Raw genomic sequence first — 19,766 nt, 5'->3', positions numbered from 1 at the left:
AGCGTTCCTGACTCCTCACCTTCAATGCCTCTCACAGGGAGAGGTTCCCAAGTCACTGAAAAGAATATTTTGTCTGTTTTGTAGGTGTGGGCGTACACCAGCTCATGGGTATGTGCTGTATGGGCTTTGCATGCTCCAAAGATGTGCTCTGCTTACATGTGCTACAGGTCAGGTGAACTTGGAAACAGGAGTTCTTCGTGATTTTGAAACAGTGTTGGGAAGGTTCTGAGTTGAAAATCAACTTGCTTCTTTTCCCCAAGTCAAGGAAAATATAATTTTTTTATTATTGATGGCAACCTGAAGAGAAGATGTTCTGGGTCACTGCTTGAAGTCTGGAGGAATGGCCATTTCACACCTGCCTGAGTAATACTGCTGCAGGCAGGTCTCCACAGACACTGCCACTAAGCCTTTGGGACCAAAGGAGTTTGAAGGATTCTCTCAGCTCACCAATTTCCTTCTTGGATTTTGTGGGTGCCCTAGCACATACTTCTACCTAATGCAATTTTTGTTATACTTCTTTTTGAAACAATCTGGATCTCTATGCTTGCATCCATTTCTCTAATTTCTCTGATTTCATTCAATTTCTCTAATTGTCCTGCTAAGCATGAACACATTTCTGTTTGTACTGCACAGTTTACAACAGAAGTAATAACTGCAGCCACTGATGGAGGAGGTTCTCTTGTCTTGTCCAAGTAAGAAAAGTCTCTGTCTGGGTCCTTGGCAACAAGTACTGCCTCAGAGACCCGTAACCCTAAGGAGTGCTGCTGGTGTCATTGGGCAGTCAGATTCGAGGTGCACGAGAGCTGAACTAGGTCAGGGTCCTTGAGCCAAAAACAGCTGCAGGCTGGGAGAGGAGTGGGGGAGGTATCAGGTGCTTCTGCTCTTACTCTGCCCCAGACCCTCATAGTCATTGGTGGATAATGGCTAAGTGGACCAAACTAATCTATCATCTGACACTGTACAGCCATTCTTGTTTAACATGTTTTATGTACAGCTGCCAGAGCGTAGGCAGGAGCAAGAACTGGTTTGCATCATTTTGTGAGATCTTTTTGGCTTGCAAAGGAGCACCAATCAGGATGCAGCTGCCAATTTAGCATAGAAGACTGTGTTTCTTTGGCCAGAATTTCTCCAAGCACTGCATCTGTGGTAGATGTTGGCAGTTCCCATCAGAATTTGCTGTAGTTTCTCCAGTGAGTGTTTCAGCTGTTGCCCTAGTGCCTGAGTAGGACAGATGTATTTACTTCATATATTAATTTTTATTAACTTTAAACATATTCATAAAGCTAACGGAGATTGGATGTAAAACTATCCGCAAATTATTCCCAGACTTGAAGCAAATACAGAACTGTACATGTATTTCAAAAGAATGACCCATAACACATAAGGAACTAGCTGCTGAGCAGGATTTGACAAAGCACGTAGCTGGAGATTTTGTGTGTAAAGCCAGGTGTTTTGCAGTGCTGGTCCTCAGCAAGTCTGATGGACTCACAGAGTGGGGAAGAGATCTGGTCCTTGAGGTGGCAGAAGAAACTGTGGTTGAGCTCCAGACGGTTTCACACATTCAGTGCCTCTGATGCCAATGTTCCACAACTCAATCTACTGCTCCTTTGCTTCTTTGTCATGCAGTGGGCTGCATGCTGGGGATAAGCCAAGCTCACAGATGCCCAGCTAGAAGAAGGAGCCCGAGGTAGGTCTGAGAGGGAAGTAACACTGGGGTTGATGATTTAGAAATACGATTCGCTGTTTGTTATCTGTCAGTCTGTCATTTCCAGGTACAGCAACAGAAGTAGGCTGCGCGCCTGGGAAATCTTCGTCCACCTCAGCAGTGAGTCGTTCAGAAACGAGCAGCAAGTGTAACTGTGAAGAGCAGTGCAGCAGGGCACGGAGCAGCCTGGGAGCAGAGCCTGCTGGAGCAGAAGGGAAACAGCAGTTCGCTTTGGGAGTGCTCTGCACTGTCCGATGGGTCGCGGTGGCTGAATCCTGCCTCAAAACAAAGCACCAGGAGCTAGGACAGATGGAAGCTGATAAGGAGCCGGGGCGAGTGCCTGTTGGCGAGATCTGCTCTGCCGTTCCCTCCTTCCACAGTGACACCAGACAGCTCTGTGAGAGGGGATAGGAACTGCGCAGCCACTCGGCCAGGCTGCTGATGGCCTCTTGGAAGACGGGTCAAAAACAACACAATAAAGAAGACGAGGTGGGAGCCTGAGATTTCCTTGCTTGGCATTTCCTTATTTAGTGGTGGATCCTAGTGCTAACAGGCATCACTCCAGTTCATTACCCATCAAATCTGGGGTTCATGACAGTGGTGGTAGCACTCTTGAATAGGGGATTATCAGCCTGGAGAGAGAAAGGTATAAGTCTCATGAGATTGTACCAGACTTTTAGCACCCTTCCATGATTTTGAAGGACACAGACGGCATTAGCTGCTTCAAGACTCAGCACTGGGAAGGTCTGGCTCCACCATGCTCTGGGCACTGCCAGCTGCAGTAGCCTCTCCACACCCACCCTCCCAGTGACCCCCTGCAGGCAGTCATGCTGACGCTCTCTTACTTCGTTCCACTTGGCCTTGGATTTCTCCTTCTCGAACCTGCGGTATTCTCGCCGGTCAAAGATCTCTGTCAAGAGCCGCCAGATCAGCAGGAGCAGGAGGCCAATGAGAGCCACGCCTGCAATTGTGCTACCTACTATCAGTGCAACGTTGGGGGGCTCTGGACACTCTGTGGATCAAAAACAGACCTTGTACATCTGCAGCCCCCAGGAGAGCTGTTGGGGAGGGGCAGGATGAGTGGGACTACCTTTCTTAGGGTTAACGGTGACAGTGTACATTTCCTCCCCATCATCCTGGGCCATATAGAAGGAGATCCAGCAGTTCTCAGAGTCCTTCTCTTTGCACTGCCTGCTCCCTGCCCGTGGCTCTTCAGCCAGCTGGATGTTGGTGCAGGCCACAGAGCAGTTCTTCTTCAGCGGCCCGCTCATGAAGAACTTGCACTCCACGCAGGAGCTGAAACACAGGCAGCTGCAGCTTGTCTCTGCAGGGGCAGCAGCCCCCCTGCCCGCCCCACCACTCAGTTCCATCACTCACACGTGCCTGTTGCAGGGCGAGGGGCAGCCGGGGCACTCCTCACAGAAGGGGGGCTGGTAGCCCCCCCGGCACTGGCAGCGGTTGCAGTGGCAGGAGCCACGCAGGCTGCACTCGTTCTGCCGACTATTCATACAGCCATCAGTCGACTTCTTGCACTGGCAGGCGCTGCCCTCGTACTTGGGTTTGCACTTGCACTCACCACAGTCACAGCGTCCACGTTCTGTGATGGGAAATGTTTCCGGTCATGGCCCTGTGGGGCACAGAGCCGCCCACAGAAGGAGTTGTGGGGAGGATGGGGTTGAGGGAGGATGAAAAACAGGAGCCAGTCACTCTCTGCCAGCCCTAATCACATCTTTGCATGGAAGGGCTAGAGCTGCCCTTCCAGGAGGGGCACACAGCTACTCACCCTCTCCACCGCACAGCGAGCCGTTGTGAAACTCGCAGTTCATGTTGTCACAGTCGCAGAAGGTGCCATAGATCTCCTTGCCAGGCACATCACTGGTGTGGCAGACGCACTGCCCGCACACGCAGTCCCCCAGCCCCGAGCAGATGAGTGAGCTGTTGTCCTTCCGGCAGCTGCCCTCCAGCTCTTTGCTGGTCTTGCCTTTGGTGTCACATTCACAGTTCTTCCCCGTGTAGCCCGAATTGCAACTGCCATGAGGGGAGAGGAATGAGTCCGTGCCGCCACAGAGTGCACACAAGGCCGGGCTCAGACCTCAACCCAAGCAGAACGGATCCGGGGCAGCACTGCTGGAAACGAGCGTGTCAGCAGCTCTCTGCACCAGCTCTGTTGGAGCTGACTCGGGGAGGCACTTCGGTCAGAAATCTCAGCACTGCTGCTCTCCATGTTTGTTATATTTACAACACCAAATGATTGCCTGGAAATGATTATAATATTTATAATTTCCAAACCCTCACAAGGAGATCTGAATGTTGCCTGAGGAAAACCAGGCTTTTCCTCTCCCACTCACTGAGAGGCCTTGAAGCAATAACTATGTTTAAAGATGTACATGAACTAAAGGAGTGAGATTTTTAGAGAAAGCCCAGTGTTTGGGTGGACAGATGGTTGAATGGGTGGAGAGTTGGCTGAACAAAAGGGTTGGCAGATGGATGGCTGAGTGGAGGCCTGTGTGACCTTAGGAAAGCAGCAAAGAGTCTATGCACTGAAGACAGTCCTCAGTGTGTTCCTTGCTACCATGAGCTTAAACTGCTGCTCCCAAAAAGAAAGTGGGTGCAAAATATCAGAGCAAGGCCATGACTGAGGGTTTTGCAGGCACTGGGTTTCTGAGAGGCACCAAGCACAGCACGCAGTGCCCTCAGCTTGGCCTGGCAGCTCTCTCACAGCATCTTCTCAATTCTGGCATTATTTGAAAAAATACCTGTGGGGAACTGCACTCACCTGCAGATCCCACAGATGACTCCACCATTTCCACTGCAGGCAGTTGGATCAGGCTGCTCTCTGCAGTCACAGTCACAGATGCTGTCCACGTGTACAGTGAGTGTGTCTGTGAAGCCCAGTGGCCGGATGGTGAAGGACTGGCTTTTGATGCACTCCTTTGTAGAGACTTTCACTTTGAAGGTGACCTAGAAGATGTACAGTGAAAAGAGGGAGGGAAGGACTAGAGACCATCAGGTAGCTTCAGTAGAAAGAGAGTAGTACTGGACCCAATGCACACATAATGGAGGATCTTCCTCCCATCCCACAGCATTCTGGACATTTTGGGCATTAAAGTCACATAAACAAAAAGTTTGGAAGAAAAAGTTCCTGCCAATAGATGCGAAAGGCAGGAGGAGCCTTGCAAACTGCATGGCTGATAAAGGGAAGCATACCTCATCATTGATTTTAACATTGTCACACTGTCCTCTTGCCTCATTCTTGGCTCCCATGTTGTTATTGCAGATGGAGTCATATTTGACCTCCAGGACATCCGGCAGGGTGGAGTGGTCCAGGATGATCCGTGAGGAGAGGTTCTGTGAGGAAAAGATGGGCAGTTATCCAGAGGAGGGACTGAAGCAGGGTAGAAGGGTAGGGTAAGCCCCAGGACATGGTTTCAGCTGCCTGTTGTGGAGCAGCAAGTAGCAACCTGCTAGCTGTGGGCAGTCCCATCCTCAAAGTCCCAATCTCACCTGCTCTCAGATGATAATGACACCTGATGTGAACTTTTCTCCACCAAACAGGCAAAAGAAGTTCTCACCCAGAACTTACATTGTAGGCCACCTGGATGAGTTCAATGATGTTGCTGGAGTCCTCATTCAGCTCCCCCACTGCTGACTTTGGGATCATTTCACTGAGTTTCTGCCAATGGAAAGCAAAGGAGTAAGATGTCCTCACCATGTGATAGCAGGGGCAGGAGGACGTGCATCTGTCACTTCAGGAGGCACCTGGGCTAGCCAAAGCCTACTCACCTTGTAAACATCCACCATCTTGCTGGTGACAGCAAAAATGGGCTGAATGTTGTTTTCAGCAAGTTTCTGGATCAGCTGGCCAACAGAGGGGTAGTCCTGTGTGAGGAGAGCAGGCTGATTGAGTAGCTGTAAGGAAGTCCTTTGAGAACCTCCCAGACAACAAGACATCACCTGATACTGAGTTTTCACTCCTCAGAGGAACCCAAGGAAGCAGCACATCTGTTTGCATCCATCATAACCCACCCACCCTGGATTGGCTCCTGGGCCCCTGTGAGCTCTGTAAGCAGTTGCAGTGGAGCTGCCCCCATGGGTTTAGGATGCAGAGTCACAGATCAAACCTGGGAACGTGGTCAGAGTACTTACAAACTCATTGCTCTTTTTGTACATGTTGTCCTCCAAGTGGCACTGGCCATCATTGGGGGTCAAAATGCCCCCAAGCTTGCCATCACCAGCGAAGTGAAAGCCATCATCAGTTGCATACACCAGCAGGCGGGTCACATTGCGCCAGCCAATCAAGTCCTGTAATGGTATGGACAGCACTGAGACCCGTCTTCAAATGGGGCTGGAGTGATGCAGCCTGGGCACGGTGCAGTCACTGAGGGATATCACATCAGCCACAACAAGGGTCAGAGGGCATGGAGCAGTGTTACTGGGGATTTGAGTCAGGAAGCTCAAGGGCAAGTTGCTCTCTTGTATCCAGCCAAATTAATGACTTTTACATAGATTACAGGCCTGAAGCTACATGATGGCCACCCACAGCCTGCCCCAAGAAAGACAGAGACAGTTCCTGATGGAGGAGCCACGAGCAGAGGCAGCAGTCATCATGTCTGCAGATGGAGGGAGTGGGGAAGACATGGGGCCAACCCCCTGGGTACTCACTCCACACACCGCCGCCTGCATCATGGCATCCAGCCCCCCTTCTGGGGCATCCAGGTTCCCTGAGATGAACTGCTTCCCCACTTCACTCTCAAACTTCTCAGCATTGTCAGTCAGTGAGAGGATATGCTTGAAGGCGAAAGGAGGCTGGCAATTACTATCCCTGTTGGGGCAAGGGTTCTGCAGCTTCTCTGGGTGCGTGTTGACAAAAGGCAGCACTGTCTTGTCCACAAAGGAACCAAAACCTAGGATGCCCAGGACCATGGAGTTAGGGATGGAGGAGGCAGAGGTTGGCAGGTGTTCTGACAGCACCAGACATGGACAGCCTCCTGGCTCTTGCGTGGAGAGCCAAGTAGCTGTCCACATCCCTAGCTCCAGCACACTGCTTCACACTGCATCTTGTTCTGTCCACTGGCCTCACAGCTCCCCAGTGAACAGCTGGCCCTGCACTGGAGACGGGCTCACCTATGCGGCGAGAGGGTGTGGTGCTCTCCAGGGCTCTAAGCAGTTCTCCCCCCAGCTTCTTCACGTTCTCGAGGTCATCCAGCATGGAATAGGAGAGGTCCATGAGGTAGTAGATATCAATGGGGTAACCCACGGCACGGCGAAACTTCACATCAAATTCAGCAGGCTCCCCTGTGGGATAGGGACACTGGGCTCAGCCACTGCGCTGTAGGTCACGTCTTGCCTCATTACCCACCCACATTGGGATCTTTCTCTTGGAGAAAATGAGCAGGAAACTTGTGACATGCCACCACACCCCAGCACAGCTACAAGCTCCATCCTTATCTCCTCTGATGTGTCCCCTGCCCTCACATCTTCACTGGAGCTTTTTCCTCAAGACTTTTCAGGTCCTCCAAGGTCCCTCAGGTCTCCTGCAGAGTTATCTCTTGCAACAGCCCATTCAGTTTTGAAGAAAGGGTAAAAAGCATGTGCAACAAATGTTGGCCAGCTTCAAGCTGCTACCAAACTGAGCCTGGGGATGGGCATAAGGTTATTAGCAGCAACTCATAAGTTGCTATATATAAGATAAGAATCATACTTATCCTCAGCTTCAGATGCACCTCCTGGGGAGTCAGCTGTATCTTATTGCTCAGCACATTGTCCTGTGTCCTTGTGATTTCATTGACTGGAAACACAATCTCACTATTTGGGCACCCCCTCTGCTGCAGCTGCTCTATGGTGTCACAGCGGTTGGAGTCTGGCTCACCAGCTTTAGTGAAATCCTGTGTGTTGCAACATCAAACGGAAAAAGGAGGCAGGAGGTAAGCAACACAACCAGATGGCCCAACTCCCACACCAGCTCTGCTGGGCTGTGGGATGTTGGTGGAGAAAGGAAGGCTGATGTTCTCCTGGTCTAACCCAGCAGGGAGGACACTTAGCCCTCCCAGGACTGTCTAATCATGAGTAGGATGGCTGCCCCACTGCCTTTTTTTCTGGTAGGATATGAGGCTACCAGGACCTACCATCTTCTTGCACCAGGCGCAGCCAGGGCCAGACTGGATGCAGTTCTTGCACGTCCCCACCTTGATCTTGGGACACTCTGCAGCAAAGGCTGGAATGTGGAGAAGATGGGTTTGAAATGGGGGAAGCAGGATCAGACTGCACCAGAGGCAGCGGGCACCTCGCCTTGCACGGATCTCAGTGCCCCATGCAGTGCAGTGTTGCGTATTTCCCCACTCCTGCACTGCCTCAGTGACCACATAAAGGTGCTGGGGGAAGGTTGGAAGGAAGGGCAGATGGGGCTTACCTGTTGTCAGCAACAGCAGCACCCAGCTCATAGCTGGCAGCCAGAGACAGCAGTCACGTGGCATTTTCTGCAAGAGGAAAAGCATCCCTGTGACAGCAGCCTCAGGGGAGGGAGCCCCCGAGCCCTTCAGTTAGACTGCTGCATAGCTTGATGTGATATTTATCCAGATTCTTCTCCTTTTCTGTTTGCATATGTATGTAATGTCAGAAAATCTCAAGCACTACACTTAGGTTTTGCTCAATGTGATTTTTTTTTCAGCTCCTGTGTCGAGTTGCATTTGTGTAAGCTTTCCTGCTGAGGATTTCCAACAAGCAGTGCAAACCTTAAATACAGTTTTGGGTTAACTGTTGGGAAAGAAAAAAAAAAAAAAGCAAATCCTATTTCTTAATACTCTCTAGTTTAATTTTAAATGAGCTGAACTAGTCCAGATGGCCAAAATGACAGAAAATTCTCTCTTCCCTTGCAGCAAGGCACAGTCCTGGAGCAAAACCCAACAGAGTTGTGGCCTTACAACACAGATGTATTTGGGGATGTGAAAAAAAAGGAAATTGTTAAAAAAGGAAAAAGGAGGGAAAAGAAGTGTGGAGGAACAATGAACTCTTTCCTTTTTAGCAATATCAGATCAGAAGGACATGTCATTGGTTTTGAAATGACTCAGGGGGATTGCCACTGAGCAATCAGCTCCTCCCAGCTTCCTGCAAGTGCTGCAGGGCACCACCAGCCTCCCCTGCGGGGGCAGGAAGGAAGCACAGCAGGCATACAGCTGCTCAGAGCTGCTCCTGAGGCATGAGGGCGTCTCTGCAGCTTGTCAGCTGCTGTGAGGCACCAGCCAAGTCAGGGGTGACACTGATCAGAAAGATCAGATGCTAAGGGAGACAGACGTGTGCCGTTTTGTGGCAGAGGGCAGGTTCTCTGGGTATGAAGATCTGCAGCCTTAAGAGGCTCACCTCCGAGACAAGTTCCCCAGCACTGCCCTGAAGGCAGTCACCTCTCTCCTGCACAGACAAGCAGAGGTGACTTTGTGCTCACCTGGTCATGATGGCCCATGGTCAGCCAGGACTCCACTCTGCTGTGCCATTTTGTGATGGGGCTGCAGCTCCATCCTGGCCTGTGACCCTGTCCACTGTATCTCTGTGGGCACTCCACAGGTGACTGGATTCTGGGGGGGCAGGTGCAAAAGGAAAATCCTCAGCGTTCACACAAACTAGCTCTGGCTGGGTTTCACAGTGGGTGCACCTCCTGCCTGCCTCATAGTGGGACTCCCAGTGCCAGCTCTCTCCCTCTCATGCAAGAGAAGCCCATGTGCAGATGTGCAGTTTGCACTCATTTAGGCCAGAAAGGAGTCATATATGCCACAGGCTTAGCCATGGGGTGAGGCCCTGTGAACTCCATGTGCTTGGCTTGCTGGAGATAGTAGGTTCATACGTACAGGCTCACGGCAAGCAGAAAGATGCACAAAGCCCACCATCCTGTCTGCAAGCTGGGATTTATAAATAGGGCTGAAGGGGAAGTGTCAGTGCTAGCTGCTGTCTCATTGCTATAAATAAGATGAGAGTTCAACAGCATAGATGGGTCATGCGGTGTGCTGGCCACAACCTTTCTTTGCTGCTTAGCTAATTATCTACATCTTCTTGCAAAATGGGAGGACATCTTTGCATGGCCAATATCCCTGGAGGACTCTTGGCATGCTTGCATCATCTGATTGAAACAGTGAGGCTGCCATGCACATAGTGTAAATGAGTGGCACAGAGCACAGCAAGGCAGGGAGGTGCATATTACCTGGCTTGTGGCAGTTCCTTCTTCCACTTAATTTGTTGATATGGGTAATTTCCATCAAGGTAGACAGGCTACCTTGAGAGAGGGGGGCAGCCTCTGGCTGAGACACTGGGGCACTTTCTTCATGCAGAATATGTATATGTAATGTTTATATATATGCACACATATCTCTCTATTTATATATAGGTATGTATGAATGTATATATATACACGTTAATAACAGTAGCCTTACAGGGTCTGCCTGCATCATCTCTATATATACATCTATCTATCTATATTTATAGAAAAGTAGATATAGGAATACAAAAACAGCCTTGCAGGGTCTGTCCCAGTCGCTGATTGCAGCCCCCCGCTGTCACTGGGGCCAACGTCCTGTTGCACCCGTTCCAGGATAAGCAGGTACACGTTTATTATACACCATGTAGGACAGCGGAGCTATTTCTTGTTTCTCTGGTGCTTTATGTGAAGTTTCCTGGCTAGCATCACCCATTTGGCAGTGGCATGGTGAAGTGGCATGCCTCCTGCCTGCAGTGACCAAACTGTAAAAGTGGGAGACTTCCAGCTTCTTGTGCTTCATGCAAGAAAGTAGGTCCTGCACTGTGATCACTAGCCCACTGAGTTTAGTTACAGCTGAAGCAGGCTCGTAATGTGTAGGGTTGGCAGTATAAAACCACTGAGTAAAGCAGGATGTGACAACCATGGTAGAGAAATGCAACATTACAGCTTTCCCACGCTTTTCTGCAGAGGAACTAGCACCTTTGTCAGCCACAGGGCTTGGTATCTCTGTGAATGTTCATACACTTGCTTTTCATCTCCCTGTAAGCCTAGGAGCCAGACCTTTAAAAATCAGCAGAACTGAAGGTCTATCTGCTTGAGAGTTATTCAAAACCAAGCAGCAGCTCTCTGATTGCTCCATCCTATGTGGGCCTACATTTTCTCTTTGCTGTGTTAGCAAGCAAGCTTTTGTGTGTCTAAGAGGCTTGGTGAAGGGCTTGCTTTCTCTGGGGAAAGCTTGCATGCATCTTCTGCTGTGTGCCCTGCTTCCATTATGCATTTTCTGAGGTCGTTTACTGAGTGTAATGTACACAGAGGGAAATGAAGAAGAGCAGGGTCTCACCCCTTTCCTCCACCTCTTCTTCCAGACTTTCCCCATTCCACAGAGGCAAAGGCATACTCATCTAGCAGGCCCGAATGGGACAGACTGCACCTGCTTTGCCATCAACCCCTTATCACAACAAAGGTGGGATTGTTTCTGGGCACAAGGTGTGACATGTGCTCAGATAACATCCCCATGTCCATATGCTGGAGGTGACACAGCATTGGGTGGAAACTGGTGCAGAACCTCGGCTGCCTTTGAGAGGATGCAACAGGAGCACCCTGGGCCCCTGTTACTTCCCAGGCCCACATATGGGTGAGGAAGGAGCTGTTTGGGGTCCAAAACCCTCCCCTATCAACTGCCTGCACTTCCGGACTCACTCCTTCCTCTAAAAGCAGAAATGCACAGATCGGGCAAGTCTGCTTTTGAGATGGCCACATGCCAGCACTCTGAAGGACTCACCTTGCACGAAGCTGGATCAAGAGTTACAAAACAAATTCGTGAGAACCCCACAGCTATGAAACTTCTTAGTTGCCCATCCACCTCACCCCAGAAAGGAGGTGCGTGAAAGCGATATAGTGCTCACCTCTTGTCAAGCCTTCCCTTCGGTTCCTCTGCTGGAGCTGCAGTGAGGCTGGAAGCCCTCTGGCTGCACTGGCTAGCTGGGAGCAGCAGCTGAGAACCAGAAGCTCAGCACTGCGCTGCTCCTTCCTCCTTCTGTCTTGCGCAGGCTGGAGCAGAAAGGAGGAAGCCAGAGCTTGTGGGCGGGCGCCTTCCCCCAAACCCAGCCAGCCCCATGTACCAAAGCCAAAGCTGAAGTCTTGTCTGCTTGGGAACCTGCCCAAAACACCTTCTCTGCCCACTTTGACCTTCAACAGCACTATGAGGCAGGCAAACAAGGCTGCACTGAGGAACCTGGAAAATTGGTCCCTTGGGGAGAAGCTGATACCCTCAGCTCCGAGCACAGGGGAGTCAGCCCTCCCCTCGGGCCCCAGCCTGGCTTTGGTGTTTTTGCCTAGTGGGCAGGTTGTCCCCCACTCAACAGAGGATGCCAGGGCTGCTCTTGCCATGACAGATCTTGGGGACATGTGGTTTTTTGAGCCTTCAGGTTTTGCCATGTAGGCTGTAGTTACCCCTCCTAGAACATCCAAGTAAAGAGGAACTGGCTCCAGGCAACTCTCAAACTTTTTAAGGCTCTAAACTGAAAAACACATGGTATCTTAGATTTTTTTTTTTAAAGATAATTAACATGGGACTCTTTATTTGCATTGCAGGTTTTAGAGGCCCTGCCAGACAGTTACCAGGAAGCCTTCACCTGCTGCCTCAAGCACCCCAGTGCTGGCAGCTCAGTGGCCCACACTACTTACTACGTGCACAGCCATAGTCACTCCTTGCTGATGGGGAAAAGGGGCCCAATGAGAATTAAATCAGGGCTGGAGAAGAGTGCTCCAGCAATATGGGCTTCAGCTGCTTGAAGATTTCACCTATCATACTTCCTGATTTGGGTACAACTTCCACTTTTTAAAGGATGTATTTTTATTTCTACATCTGATTTCTCCTAGCTGCTGCGGTTTAACTTTGCTGTGAGTGGATGTCCTGTAGGGGCCTGTGCATGTGTGATCACAGCCCACCACCACAGAGGCACAATGCTCCCCAGTCCATTTCAAGGTTTTAACCATTTCCTGTGGCTTTAACAGCCATCTTTATTTTGACAACTTCAATTTTTAATTATGTTTTCACCAGCAGAGATTGCTCCTTTTCCCTTTCCTGGCTATGTTCTTTGCAGGATGTCTCTCTGGCAGCTGGGGCCAGGCTCCACCATGAGCTAGTGGCAGATGGTGCCTCCTGCCCATTCCTACTGCACAGTGTTGGTCAGAGAGGTTGTTTTGGTGGCGTGCTCCCCAACACCACTCCCTAGCAAGACAACCAGACTCTTCCCAGTGTCATTTTCTGCACCTGATGTTATATCTACTCTAGTATCCTCATGACTTGGCATCAAGACCTTGCCTGCTGCTACGGTTGGACTCAGACCCACACTACTGGTCCCTCAGGCTTGGATTTCCCTGGGTCCCAGTCTACTCCTCATTCTCCTGCACAGCAAAATCTCACAGATGTTGCTTTGGTGAGCAATGGTGATGGCTGTCATGCTGAGCTTGGCAAGTGTTCATTCCCCTGTCTTCATGCCATAGCTGAGCAAAGATCTGGCAGAAAGAAATGGGCACTACTCCCTTGGTGGTGGGAAGGTTCTGTTTGAGAAAGCCACTGCTGGTGAGCACTGCATGTACCATGAGGTTTTCTGTGATCTTGAAAGAAGAGAACCACAAAAGGGAAAATGAAGCCCAGCTGCCTACGGAAGTGGCACAGAAAAGTGCTGTACCACTCGCATTGGGGTGCCAGGCCCAAGGGAGCAGGACAGCACCTGGGTGTCCTGGTTTCGTGATTTTTTGTTATCAGTATTCTACATCGTAACATCATGCAGTACACTGGGAGCTAAAGAGTTAATGCTCCAGTTCTGTGGACTGCTGATTTTCTGGGTCCCTGGTTCTCAGAAGTGAATAAGAACCACACACCCCAGAGGACTTTTCGTTTCCATTTCCCATTCAGAGGGAAAGATCAAACTGCTCGCAAATCACAAGACATCCCCTCTCCCTTTCTGCTCATCTCTGTGCGTGTGCTCCCCATCCATATCACTCTCAGCATTAGAGAAGGGCTTTCAGTTTTGGACACTCTTTCTCTCATATTTAATATATTACCTTCAATGCCAATTACATTGTATTATATTGTGTTATCTTGCATTCTGATTTACTCAGTAAATAAGTTTTACTCCTCAGATTATTGGTGTTGTTTTGCTTTTAGGCAGGAGCAGCCTTTTCACACAGCAGACTGCAGCTGTGAGCACACAGCATTGCCAAGCCATGCCCACAGGGCAGCAGAGGTTCTGGTCCTCTGGGCCACAACCCTGATTCCAGCCAGCCCGCGGGATGCAGGGCCAGGCCCCTCCTGCTCCAGCTACAAGTGCTTGCACAGACTGGTGTTAGGAAATACTTCTCAGAAAGAGTGGTCAGCCACTGGTACAGGCTGCCCAGAGAAGTGACAGTCACCATCCCTGGAGGGCTTCAAGATCCATAGGGATGTAGCACTGTAGATGGGGAGGCATGCTGTCAGACTGTTCTGCTTTAACAGGGCAAAAGAAACACACAACAGAAAAGCTGTGTGCCAGTTTTGTGTGGAGTCCTTAAGCTAGGATCCCCACAACAGGCCTACAGTGTGACAGACAGCATCAAGACATTCCCCTTTGCTTTCCTTATCTGTGTGTGCAGAGACTTCTCTAGTTGTCCTTGCATTCCACAGCAATCCTTGGGACAAAAGGAGTCTTCCACAGCATCTCATGTCGAGATAAGCCAACTGCAGAAGGTTGAACCAACAGGTTAAAGATGAAGACTGTTATGTTGGAGGTTCATAGGTTCATTAGTTTGGAAAGGACCTACAAGATCATCTAGTCCAACCATCCTCCTATCACTATCCCTCCCCAACTACTAAATCAAATCCCTTAGCACCTCATCTAAACGCTTCTTGAACAGCGCTAGGGATGGTGCCTCACCCACCTCCCTAGGCAGGCCATTCCAGTGCCTGACCACTCTTTCAGAGAATAAATGTTTCCTCAAATCTCATCTAAACCTTCCCCGGCACAACTTGTGGCCATTCCCTCTCGTCCTGTCATTATTTATCAGGGAGAAGAGGCCCACCCCCTCCTCACCACAGGTGCCCACCAAAGGGCAACCAATGGACAGTGTCGATGCTAGAAGAACACCAGGTGACATCAAAGACTGCCAAATAAGAACGTTTCTGTTGGGCAACCATTGGGAGCGGATGGGATAACGATTTGGGGAATGAGACAAATGTGTAATACACGTGAAAATATAATCTGTCCACAGACAATCAACCGGTGGAGCATTTTTGGAGAGTTATCCCAGAGCTACCCCAGCGCTGCCGATAAGGATACCCGCTTAATGGTAACACAACTTCTGCCGTTAAGTTTCCCTGAACCGCTTTCCTCATTCTATAGCACAGCCCTTAAGCTCTGCTTCAACCCGGAGCTCCAAGGTTTAACCGAAGCGCATCCAAGCGCTCCTCGACTGTTCTCACAAGCGGAATACAGCTCACTCCGCCCCGTAACAGCTCCCCCGCCGCCCCACGCGCCGCTCGAAGCGAAGCACCAAAGCGACACCCGCGGCCCAGCCCGGAAGGAAGAGCAGAGCAAAGGAAGGACGGGAGGGAGGAGCACCGCACAGCGAACGGCGCTCTGGGGGCCGCGTCCTCTTCCGGCTCACGCGCTGCGCGGCCATGGTGGGGAAAGCGCGGCGTCCGCGCCCGCACCGCCCCGCGCCCCGGCCCGCGCCGCGCCCCGACCCAGCGCCGCCTGCTCCTGGCGGCCGCGGCGCGCCCGCGGCGAAGGTACCGGGGGGAGCGGAGCGGGGTCGTGTGAGGCTCGCTGCCGCGGCGCCGCGCTGGCTCTGATGTGGCTGCCCTGGGTAGCAGCTCCGCTTGTTTTGCAGTGAAACAGCTTTCCCTCTCCGTGCGGAGCACGGGGCCGCCCGGGCGCGGGGCAGCACCACCTCGCGTTTTTGGTGTTGCTTCGCGGCAGCGCGGTTTGAGCTTTGAGGCCGCTGTGTTGTTACAGCTCGGCCTCTTCTCAAGAGCAAGGGGTGGGAAGGGAGGAGGCAGCCCTGGGGTGCTCAGCTGAGACGTGGGAAGAATTTCTTCGTAGAGGGCGTCCAGGGGCTGCCCCGGGAGCTGGAGTCCCCGTCCCTGGAGGTGGTTAAGGGATGTGCGGATGTGGCGCTGAGGGATGCAGGTTTGTGGTGGCACCGGCTGCCTGCTGGTGGCTGACCTCGGTGGTCTTGTGGGTCTTTTCCGACTTGACTGCCTGATTCTATAAACCTCGGCAGTGGATCCAGCCTGCTGAAGGCCATGGCAGGGCTGGGCACAGCCTGTGCAGGAAGCGTGGATCGGGAGCTGGTGTGATGCTGGACTGCAGGGACTGGGACTCACTAACTCCTCCAGTCAGCTGTAGCAAGGCGGTGCTTCTGTGATGGAGGTGCTTCCTCCTCTCTGAGCTGCATGTGCAAAGGTTTGATGTTTGGCATCTGTTGGCAGTCCCGTGCCATTCCTGTGCAGCAGTCTGGGATGTTGTGAGGCACATCTAGTGGCCACGAGGCACGCTGCCTTCGTGGGCCGTCCCAATGGCACTGCAGCCTCTGACTGGGGCTGGCAGATGTTGCTGCTTCTGTGTGCACAGGGCAGGCTCCTGAGAATGCCTTTCTGCAGCTCCAGGTGTGGCTTAGCAATGATGTCCAATGAAGTGGTCCTTGACCACATGGTGAGATGCCATGAGGCAGTCCTGGTACCCACTGGAGGACTCTGAAGCAGCAGAAGGTTGAGTTAAATTTTCTGAATGTTCTTATTCTTAGAAAAGTTGCTTGGTGCTGTTGAAGCTGCTGTGGCTTTGAGCTTTGCCAGGTGCCTGCTTGTGTCCCATGCTGCCCTCCACTGGTGTGAGCAAGCCATAAGGGCAGTGGCTTCTCAAGGCAAGCCGGCCATGAGTCCAGGGGTCCTGTTAGCCCTTAGGTTCACCTCACCTAGTGCTGCTTTGCAGGTTCTTTGTGCACACCACAGGAGGCTGCAGGCCTTGTTCATAGAATCATAGAATGGCCTGGGTTGAAGAGGACCTCAAAGATTGAGTTTCAAGCCCCCTTCCATGGACAGAGTCACCGACCACTAGAGCAGGCTGTGCAGAGCCACCTCCAACCTTGCCTTAAACACCGGCATCGACAACCTCTCCAGACAACCTGTTCCAGTGTGCTATCACCCTCTGAGTGAAAAACTTCCTCTTAATATCTAACCCAAGTCTCCCCTGTATTAGTGAAAACTATTCCCCCTTGTCCTATCACTATCAACCCATGTAGACAATTGTTCCTTCTCCTCTTTATATGTTTCCTTCAAGTATTGGAAGGCCACAATGAGGTCTCCCCAGAGCCTTCTCCAAGCTAAACTAGCCCAGTACCCTCAACCTTTCCTCAAAGGACTGGTGCTCCAGCCCTCTGATCATTTTAGTGGCCTTCCTCTACCCAGTCCAAGAGCTCTGTGTCTTTCTTGTGCTGGGGGCCCCAAGGGCCTGGATGCAGTACTGCAGATGAGGCCTCACAAGAGCTGAGTAGAGGGGGACAGTTGCATCCCTCTTCCTCCTGTTCACATTTTTTAATGCAGCCCAGGATATAGTTGTCCTTCTGGGCTGCAGGCGCACGTTGCTGACTCATGGCCAGCTTCTCATCCACCAGGACTCCCAGGTTTGTCTCTGCAGGGCTGCTCTCCAGGATTTCTTCCCCTAGTCTGTATAAATACCTGGGATTGCCCTGGCCCAGTGCAACACCTTGCACTCGGCCTTGTTGAACTTCTTTAGGTTCACACAGGCTCACTTCTCCACACTATCCAGGTCCTCTGAATGGCTTCCCTTCCTTCCAGTGTATTGACTGCACTGCGCAGCTTGGTTTCATCTGCAAACTTGCTGAGTGTTTACTCAATTCAAATGTGTATGTTGTTGATGAAGATGTTGAAGAACACCAGTCCCAAGACTGAACCTTGGGGGACAGCACTCGTGACTGGTCTCCACCCAGATGTAGAACTGTTGATGACAAGCCTTTGGCTGTGACCAGCCAACCAGTTAATCCACCCAACAGTCCATTCTTCAAATCCATACCTCTCCAATTTAGAAAGAAGGATGTGGTGAGGGACCCTGTGAAATGCTTTGCAGAAGTCCAGGTAGATGACAGCCTTCCTCTGTCCACTGATGCTGTCACTCCATCATGGAAGGCCACCAGATTGGTCGGGCAGGATCTGCCCTTGCTGAAGCCATGCTGACTGTCTCAGATCTCCTTTTTGTCTTGTATGTGCCTTAACATGGTAACCAGGAGGATCTGCTCCATGATCTTCCCAGGTGCAGAGGTGAGGCTCACCAGCCTGTAGTTCCCCAGCTCATTCTTTCTCCCTTTCTTGAAAATGGGAGTAATGTTTCCCTTTTTCCAGTCGCTAGGGATTTCATCTGGTTTTTCAAATATTTTCATGGTTTTTCAAATATGATGGAGAGTGGCTCGGCAGCCACATCAGACATCACTCTCAGAACCCTGGGATGCACATCATCTGGCCCCACGGACTTACATATGTGCAATTTCATGAGGAGGTATTGAACTTGTTCCACTGTTACAGTTATTGCTCTGCAGTGCCTTCCCATTTCTGGCCATGACAGGTGGTGATGAGCTGCTGGCATCCCACTAAGTCTCAGCAGCTACCCTTGCCCCTCACAGTAAGGACACAGGAATAGCAGTAAATGTTATTTATGCATCTACAGCTTTCCTTTATGGAGGGAATGAATAGGCTGCACCATGCAGAGATGTGCTTACAGCATTGTGCAGTTGTGCATCTGTGCTGAGTGACACTTGGTTAGAGCAGTGAGTTCTCGTTAGCTAACCAGAAAGGCTAGTGCAAAGCTAGGGTTTAGGAAGTGCTGTGTGCTTAAAAGAATGCAATGGTGAAGGTTTGGTGAGCCATTTTAGCCATTTCTCCTATAGGTGTCATTCATAATTCAACTAGGAGTAGTTTCAGCTGAACAAGGTGGGATTCAGGTACTAGTCCATTAAAAATGGTAGCAGCTTTGGGATGTAGAATATGAATGCCCTGGGTGGCAAGGCCCTGGGTGCTTCCTCTGCCTGCTCTGTAAAGGCACATGCGCATCACTGTGGGGTTGTATTCATTGCTCCCAGCAGGATGGTACAGGGTTTAATTATCTTGTTTTTAATAAATGCTGCTGATGGTGTTGGTACTGACTCCTGTTTATTATTTCTTATCAGGTTTGGGACTTCTCATCGTCTGACATCTTTTCTGGACTGACTATTGACCCTGATTCTCTGGTGAAGAAACTTGACTTGGACACCAGAAGCACTGTTTCATCCAAGACAGGTGAGGAGCAGGATTTTGATCTGTAAGTGCCCACAGGACTGAGAGGTGCTTTGGAACCACCTGGTGCCGGAGGACGTAACCTCATATGGGCAGGAAAGCCATTGTGAGGACAAAGGTCTTGCCTTTATGCTTCTAGTATTCCTGCTGTTTGGTAGCCATACAGTTGGAAGACATGCAGTTAATACTGGAGAAAAATGTACACTGGATGGAGCTGCTGCATTTTGAATGAATATAGTGTTAGGTTGTGAACAAAGACTGGTTTACTTTGCTTGGGACTGCATTTTCAACATTGGACCTGGCAGATACTGGTCCAGTGTCCTGTGCTCTTACAGGACACTGCTCTTTTAAAAGGGGCTTTGGTTTGAGGGTGCAGGACACGAAAGGTACATGCACTGTCTGTGCTTCATGTTCCCTTGGTGAGGAGCTTGCTTTGGTCTACATGATAGCTGCTGAGCTAGGCTGTGCAGCTGTAGTTTCCATGTGGATGTCTTCCTGCAGCCAGAGGCCATCTGGGTATAAGGGAACAACAGAGCCCAGGCTGTCACCTGGCTTCCAGGATTCCTCTGCTTCTGATTCACCAGCAGGTGCAATTCATGCCCCTATGTTTTGTCAGCAAATCTTGGGGGCTTTCTTTGCCCTGTCTAGGCTGTTTTGGCCTCTTCCTCAGCAGCGCCTTGGCTGTGGGCACCTGAGAGCAGCCAGTTCTTTCATCCTGTCCTGTGCTAATGCTGGGTCCTCTGCTCAAGGGCTCTTGAGTGAAACAGTTG

The 19,766-nt window shown here is 50.8% G+C and overlaps 2 protein-coding genes across 4 annotated transcripts in view; one reads left to right on the top strand and one right to left on the bottom strand.

The window, feature by feature from the left end:
* Positions 1-2,066: 2,066 nt before the first annotated feature.
* On the bottom strand, positions 2,067-11,698 carry ITGB2 (integrin subunit beta 2). Of its 2 annotated transcripts, XM_065750637.1 has the most exons (16): positions 11,573-11,698; positions 8,115-8,181; positions 7,831-7,919; positions 7,407-7,590; positions 6,830-7,000; positions 6,368-6,609; positions 5,852-6,007; positions 5,489-5,584; positions 5,289-5,378; positions 4,913-5,053; positions 4,482-4,666; positions 3,489-3,733; positions 3,083-3,302; positions 2,796-3,001; positions 2,551-2,717; positions 2,067-2,337 (listed from the first exon to the last, which is right to left on the bottom strand). In XM_065750637.1, the coding sequence occupies exons 2-16, from the start codon at positions 8,176-8,178 to the stop codon at positions 2,275-2,277; spliced, it is 2,319 nt and encodes a 772-aa protein (XP_065606709.1). In that variant the 5' UTR covers positions 8,179-8,181; positions 11,573-11,698; the 3' UTR covers positions 2,067-2,274. The 2 variants fall into 2 exon arrangements, with proteins under 2 accessions (XP_065606709.1, XP_065606710.1); XM_065750638.1 differs by lacking the exon at positions 2,551-2,717.
* Positions 11,699-15,317: 3,619 nt separating this feature from the next.
* SLX9 (SLX9 ribosome biogenesis factor) overlaps positions 15,318-19,766 on the top strand; it is a 46,527-nt gene continuing 42,078 nt past the window's right edge. Inside the window, exons 1-2 of one of the 2 annotated variants that reach the window (XM_065750650.1) lie at positions 15,318-15,441; positions 18,891-18,999. In XM_065750650.1, coding sequence (XP_065606722.1) covers positions 15,331-15,441; positions 18,891-18,999 — 220 coding nt within the window. In that variant the 5' untranslated portion in view covers positions 15,318-15,330. Of the gene's footprint in view, positions 15,442-15,820; positions 15,842-18,890; positions 19,000-19,766 lie in introns of those variants that run through there. The other variant, XM_065750651.1, reaches the window with a different exon arrangement.

The sequence above is a fragment of the Cyrtonyx montezumae genome, unplaced genomic scaffold (assembly GCF_038088225.1).
Source record: "Cyrtonyx montezumae isolate F1298 unplaced genomic scaffold, pur_monq_1.0 scaffold_7, whole genome shotgun sequence".
In the NCBI taxonomy this organism is placed as follows: Eukaryota; Metazoa; Chordata; class Aves; order Galliformes; family Odontophoridae; genus Cyrtonyx; species Cyrtonyx montezumae.
Note: the sequence above shows the minus strand (reverse complement) of the source record. Positions and strands in the feature narration are given on the sequence as shown.

Excerpts from the sequence above, each read along its gene's own strand:
- ITGB2 (XM_065750637.1), bottom strand. The coding sequence starts at position 8,178 with ATGCCACGTGACTGCTGTCTCTGGCTGCCAGCTATGAGCTGGGTGCTG. Across the intron at positions 7,001-7,406 it reads GCATCTGAAGCTGAGGATAA|GGGAGCCTGCTGAATTTGAT; the intron begins GTATGATTCTTA and ends CCTATCCCACAG. Across the intron at positions 5,054-5,288 it reads TCATCCAGGTGGCCTACAAT|AACCTCTCCTCACGGATCAT; the intron begins GTAAGTTCTGGG and ends TTTTCCTCACAG.